This window comes from Limulus polyphemus, unplaced genomic scaffold, assembly GCF_000517525.1.
Source record: "Limulus polyphemus unplaced genomic scaffold, Limulus_polyphemus-2.1.2 Scaffold7241, whole genome shotgun sequence".
Lineage (NCBI taxonomy): Eukaryota > Metazoa > Arthropoda > Merostomata > Xiphosura > Limulidae > Limulus > Limulus polyphemus.
The window spans coordinates 31,932-39,247 of NW_013672851.1; the positions used below are offsets into that span (position 1 = coordinate 31,932).

Genomic DNA, 7,316 nt, shown 5'->3' on the forward strand with positions numbered 1-7,316 from the left:
GTTTATTGTGTGTGGCTATTGTTCGGGACGAACAATACTAAAGAGGGGGCAGTGTTGCATCAGCGAGATCACGTGACTAGTGTCACACCACCTATTTTCTAGAAATATCTTGTTCCTTCGTGAATGCCCTAATTTACTAGATATATGTTTGTCTGGTATATATATAAGACTCTTACAACGTGACGTAAATTTGTGTAGGTAGTGAGTAATTGAACTGCAGTCAGAAAGTATTGTTGAAGTTAACGTTCATTGTTAAAACGTTTGTTATAGAGCGACTGTTGAAAATAAGTGTGTCGGTAAAGTTATATTCAGAAAGAATCAACCAGTTTTATTAAGTAAGGACTTGTGTCGCTAAAGTTTTGTCGGAACGAAGTTATGGAAAATCAATTAACGACTGGAGGCGTAACAATATTATACCTGAGAAACCCTTATCTGTTGGTTAACAGTCTTTAATCTTCATATATAATACCTGAGAAACCCATATCTGTTGGTTAACACTCCTTAATCTTTATATTAAAAACCCGAGACACCCTTATCTTTTGGTTAACAGTCCCTAATATTTATTTATAATACCTGAGAAACCCTTATCGTTTGGTTAACAGTCTTTAATCTTCATATATAATACCTGAGAAACCCTTATCTGTTGGTTAACAGTCCTTGATTTTTATATATAGTACCTCAGAAACCTTAATTTCTTGCTTAACAGTCCTTAATCTTTATATATAATACCTGAGAAACCCTTATCTTTTGGTTAACAGTCATTAATCTTTATATATATTACCTGAGAAACCCTTATCTGTTGGTTAACAGTCCTTAACCTTTATATGTAGTACCTCAGAAACCTTTATCTTTTGGCTAACAGTCCTTAATCTTTATATATATTACCTGAGAAACCCTTATCTTTTGGTTAACTGTCCTTAACCTTTATATGTAGTACCTCAGAAACCTTTATCTTTTGGCTAACAGTCCTTAATCTTTATATATAATACCTGAGAAACCCTTATCTGTTGGTTAACAGTCCTTAAGTTGTATATATAGTACCTCAGAAACCTTAATTTGTGTCTTAACAGTCCTTAATCTTTATATATAATACCTGAGAAACCCTTATCTTTTGGTTAACAGTCCTTAATCTTTATATATTATACCTGAGAAACCCTTATCTGTTGGTTAACAGTCCTTAACCTTTATATATAGTACCTCAGAAACCCTAATTTGTTGCTTAACAATCTTTAGTCTTTATATATAATACCTGAGAAACCCTTATCATTTGGTTAACAGTCCTTAATCTTTATGTGTAATAACTGAGAAACCTTTGTCTTTTGGCTAACAGTCCTTAATCTTTATATATAATACCTGAGAAACCTTTATCTTTTGGCTAACAGTCCTTAATCTTTATATATAATACCTGAGAAACCCTTATCTGTTGGTTAACAGTCCTTAATCTTTATAGTACCTCAGAAACCCTAATTTGTTGCTTAACAGTCCTTAATCTTTATATATAAAACCTGAGAAACCCTTATATTTTGGTTAACAGTCCTTAATCTTTATATATTATACCTGAGAAACCCTTATCTGTTGGTTAACAGTCCTTAATTGTTATATATAATACCCGAAAAACCCTTATCTGTTGGTTAACAGTCCTTAACCTTTATATAAATTACCTGAGTAACCCAAGCAGTCATTAGTTGGGTGAACTACAGTATTGATGATTTTTTTTTTTGTTACTCTTTCTCTTGGCATCCTTTAACCAACAAAGTAATGGATCTCCAAGCAATTTGGTGCACAAATAGTTTAGTAGAATATTTTTAAAAATTCAGGGTGTTATGGACCCCATTGATAATTTTAGTTACTAGTTATATCTGTATTTTCTATGGTCTGATCATGAGGTTGTTAAAATAACTCCAGTAGTAGTTTTAGTATTCCAGTAAAAGTAAGAATATTTTGGTTTTGGGTAACTTTTTATTTCTTTCACTTGGTTTCTAATAAGACTTACAAATGTTATTTTTTATCCAGAAATCAAGATATTGGTAACGAAATAAAACTGACTAATGATTCTGGAGGAAGTTATAGGGATCGAACAAAATTTGTAGATCAAGGTGGGACTTTATGAATTGATAATAGCATTTTTTATGAACCCAAAATATTGTAAAATAGTTATTACATAATATTTTGTGTCTATTACTAAAACAGTCAATTCTCATAATAAGATACAATTGAAGTTTAACTAGTGAAATAGATAAAATAATGACCTTTCACTCCAGTTTAGCATTAACATTTTAAAAATAATAATTAGTTTTGTTTACTGAAAATTATTTTAAAATATTAACATCTCATTTTCTTTTACAGCTCTCCGTCCAACTACTGGTGTAATTGAAAGTCCAAAACGAATTATTAAACCATTTTATAGGTGATGATTTATGACCTGGTTATCAACAAACCTGGAGACATTCTGAAGTCCCTTCTGTTAATTTTATTTGTTGGAAACTTACAATCTGTAAAGAAAACTTTATCCTCTTGTTATTTTATATTCATCATTAAGGTGCTTTTTGCACTAATGCAAAATATTTGTGAAATATCAACACATTTTGTAGGAAGATTTTATCTTTCTGTGCATCTAGTTAGGCATGTGGCTTCAGTATTTTGAAGAAGTAACCCATTAATAGTGACTCCAGAAATTATAAAAATTCAGTGTAACAATCCTTTTCACCTCACTTTGAAATTATCTTCATCACTGATTTCACATCTGTCTTACCACAAATAGAGTAGGTGTATTGGTGTGTTATATGTTTGTAGGTGGTAAAAATTATACTGAATTTGAAGTTTTCTTGGACTGTATATGCCTGGAGTGTAGGAATGGATGATGTTTTGATCTCTGCACTGAGGCCTTCATTTAATTTCTAAATAAACTGAGACGTTGGTCAGAAGTATATAAACTAACAGCAGCATTTTCAGTGATACATAATAACTAATTAAAAGTCAGTTACAAGCCATAATGAAACTATTAGAAGATGATTAAATAACAAAGGAGTTACTATAACAATGAGGACTTAGAAAACTTGGTATTTTAATTTACAATCACTGCATTTGTTCATATCATGTTTCAACAATAAACACAGTATTTGTAAGTAAAATACATCATCAGGTTTATCACCCATCACCATTGCATTACAGAAGGTGATATCAATAGCTTAAACGGAACTAAGTGTCAATGGACGAAACGTGTTATTACTTAGATTCTCAATAACAGCAGTTCTTTTAATAGAAAACTTATTAATAATCTTTCAATTTCTAAAGGTATTTTTTTACTTAGTAAAAATAGAGCAGATCAGAGCTGATGAAGGTGAAGTACAATAACACTTATGATTCTGTGTTAGTGGTTTGGGTGTCTTTCATGTATGTAATAATGTTGAAAATTTATTTTTACAGCGTTACAACACACAGCATCTCAAACCGTTTGAGGTCTGTAATAATGTTGAAAACTTATTTTTACAGCATTAGAAAACACAGCATCTCAAACCATTTGAGGTCTGTAATAATGTTGAAAACAATATTTCATTAGACAATATCCCAAGAGTTGGCAATGGCTAATGTTAACTAGCTACCTTCCTTCTAGTCTGTCACTTCAAAGCTAGGGATGGCTAGCACAGATAGCCTTCGTGTAGCTTTGCACCAAATCCATCAAAGAGTAATAGTGATTATTTTATGTCATTTAGAGACAGAATATCATTCACTCAAGGGAAGTGCAGCTCATAAAAATGGAAGATTTAATACAATCAACCCATCTTCTCAAACAACTAGTAAGTGTTTGTTTAGAGCAACAAATATGAAATAAAAAGAAGCTAAAGTTATAAACAAAGTGAGATATTAACATAACATTAACTGTAATGAAATAAAAGGAAGCTAAAGTTATAAAGAAAGCGAGATATTAACATAACGTTAACTGTAATGAAATAAAGGGAAGCTAAACTTATAAACAAAGTGAGATATTAACATAACGTTAACTGTAATGAAATAAAGGGAAGCTAAAGTTATAAACAAAGTGAGATATTAACATAACATTAACTGTAATGAAATAAAGGGAAGCTAAACTTATAAACAAAGTGAGATATTAACATAACGTTAACTGTAATGAAATAAAGGGAAGCTAAACTTATAAACAAAGTGAGATATTAACATAACGTTAACTGTAATGAAATAAAGGGAAGCTAAACTTATAAACAAAGTGAGATATTAACATAACGTTAACTGTAATGAAATAAAGGAAGCTAAATTATAAACAAAGTGAGATATTAACATAACATTAACTGTAATGAAATATGAGGAAAAATGTTAAACCATCTGAAATTTTAAATGGTTGTGATTTTTTTATGTATTAGTTTTTCTTAATTTCTTGAAAGTAGTAATATCAAAAGTTGTGACTTTTATTTCTAATTCATAAATGACTATATTAGCAACATTAAAAAATTACACACCAAAAGTATGAATTTTATTACTTAGTGTAACATTTGTGATGTAAAAAATATGTTAATGTTTTGTAATATTTTAAACTTTTTAGTGTAACATTTGTGATGTAAAAAATATGTTAATGTTTTGTAATATTTTAAACTTTTTAAAGGAGGAGAAGTAAGCTTATAAGGCAAGCTTATAAGAAACAGTAATAATACACCACCATAGTAATACGTATATGATTAAAGAATTAGCAAAAATGCGAAAACCAGAATAGCGACAACAGGCCAAGCTTGTCTTTCTCAATGAACATCCGTTCAAGTTGACAAGTCTGATCTATTGAAACTATATGAGTGTTTTGTTTAGTTTCTTAATCCTTTAATCATTTGTGTGTTAGTACTGTTTTTTTTTTATATTTTAACTTCTTTAAAAACTCCTTGATATTCATCGTTGCTATCATTATATCAGGGATGAAAATAGTATATGTATATATGAGGGGTTTTATTTTGTACAACCTACAAAGTTTTTTATATAAGTTTCCTAACTTTCATGTAGCTGTTATGATAAGCATTTTTTTCCCTTGTTTATCACCTGAAAAAAGTAAAAAATGCAAAAACTGGCTTTCAGAAATTACTGCTTCTAAACAAATATGGAATAGTGAGTAATATATATCACTGTTCTGGATATTAGCATGGAATGGTGAGTAATATATGTCACTGTTTTGGATATTAGCATGTAATGGTGAGTAATATATATATCACTGTTCTGGATATTAGCATGAAATAGTGAGTAATATTTACAGATAGTTAAAAAATTGTGCCTTTTTTATTCTGCGACAAATGAATTAATAACAGCTGGAGAAGAGAAGATAATGAAAACACTGGATAATGAATTAAGAACAGCTGGAGAGGGGAAGATAATGGGAACACTGGATAATGAATTGAGAACTGTTGGAGAGGGGAAGATAATGGGAACACTGGATAATGAATTGAAACAGCTGGAGAGGGGAAGATAATGGGAACACTGGATAATGAATTGATAACAGCTGGAGAAGGGAAGATAATGGGAACACTGGATAATGAATTGATAACAGCTGGAGAGGGGAAGATAATGGGAACACTGGATAATGAATTAAGAACAGCTGCAGAAGGGAAGATAATGGGAACACTGGATAAAGAATTAAGAACATCTGGAGAGGGAAAGATAATGGTAACACTGGATAATGAATTAGGAACAGCTAGAGAAGGGAAGATAATGGGAACACTGGATAATGAATTAAGAACAGCTGGAGAAAGTGAGATAATGGGAACACTGGATAATGAATTAAGAACAGTTAATTTTGTGTTGCCTTTAGATCTATTTATAACAACACTTTAGCAGACTGTGGACTGTTTATTCTATTGTAACTTAAGTGATTATATCCAGTGCTTGAAGTGAGGGAATAGAGAAAGGGGATGGTTTGTGAAATATTTTAATCTGAATACTATATTTCTTATGTATTCTTTATTAATTATTATAAAACTAACTGTGATGTACAAATTCTAAACATGTTAGGTTAGATTAGATAAGATAATAAACATAATTATAATTCTTCATGCATCATGTAATTCAGTACGATAATATGAGCTGCACATTTTCAGTGATTTACATTGTGCATGATGGGATTATATTAGTTAGACAAGGGCCAAATGGCAATAAAACAATACAATTAAGTATAAACAGATGTATACTGTTACCAGTTATAGTATGAAAATTCTGATGGTTACTTTGTGGTTATGAACTTGTCACACTGAAGAAGGATCATTCACTCCTCCCTGTTCTACTTTATTTCATTCCTGCCTTGCTTTTACATGAAAAAATATAGCCTCTCCCCAGCTTCTTGCTGCTGTAAATATTTATTGCATCATCTATTGAACCTTTCCCTTCTGAGAAACTTACAATCTACTAAATAGTAGAAGGATGGCATCTTGCCCCTCTTGAATCACTGGTTATATTTTTTTAAGAGAATCTATGTAGGATATGTTTAAAATTAGATAATACAATACTTTGTTCTGACACTTTGAAAAAGTTTAATAGAGTACTAAGTAATGTTCTGACACATAATATAAATATACTGTTTCCAACAGAAACTTCTGAGGCCATTTATTAGCCAGGATATCAGAGTCTACTGTGAATAAGTTTATTATTGCTAAAACAAAAATTCCTAACATATATTAATTAATAAAGTTGAGGATATTGAAACAATCAATAATAGAAAATTGTATCTAAAATGTGATATTACAAGCATATTATATGCTTAGCTTTATGATAGTGTGACATTCTTGTCATCCCCAATAAATAGTTACAGAAAAGTTAGTCCTTCGTAGTGTAAACATTTTGTGAAAAATGTTTCTTTTAAAAAATTTGCTTTCGTTTTTGTATATTCTGTAGATGATTTTTAAAATTTTAAGTATAAATGATATTCTAATTATGTTAGTCTTTAATTTCTCAGGAATACAGGTGTTTCCTTGCAAGTTTATTCAAAAAATTATAGTTCTTGCTATAATGCTCTTATTTTACCTGAGACAAGCTAACTGCAACTTAAAAAAACAACTCTGTAATGAAGTGTCTTTATAGGTCAGAAAAATGTCTGAAGAGCTTCTGCTTTTCTATTAAAAACTATATGAGGTTATTGTTATACTTGTGTGCAATCAGATATATTGGTTTAAAATCTAGTAATTAAGGTGAAAACATTCCAGTGCCTTCACTACATATTTCAGGCTAAATGATGAAACATGGGTAATTGTACAGAAAAAAAAAGATAAAATTATTCTATTCAAACCACATTTTTTTCATATCGAGGTCACATCTATAGATGTTAAGCATCATCC

General features: G+C 30.2%; 1 protein-coding gene across 1 annotated transcript in view; it reads left to right on the forward strand.

Annotated features, from left to right (window-relative positions):
* LOC111089742 (protein KIAA0556-like) overlaps positions 1–4,255 on the forward strand; it is a gene marked incomplete at its 5' end in the record, with an annotated part of 34,052 nt that extends 29,797 nt beyond the window's left edge. Inside the window, 2 exons of the mRNA XM_022402758.1 lie at positions 2,014–2,096; positions 2,347–4,255. Coding sequence (XP_022258466.1) covers positions 2,014–2,096; positions 2,347–2,411 — 148 coding nt within the window. The remainder of the gene's footprint in view (positions 1–2,013; positions 2,097–2,346) is intronic.
* Between the last annotated feature and the right edge of the window lie 3,061 nt (positions 4,256–7,316).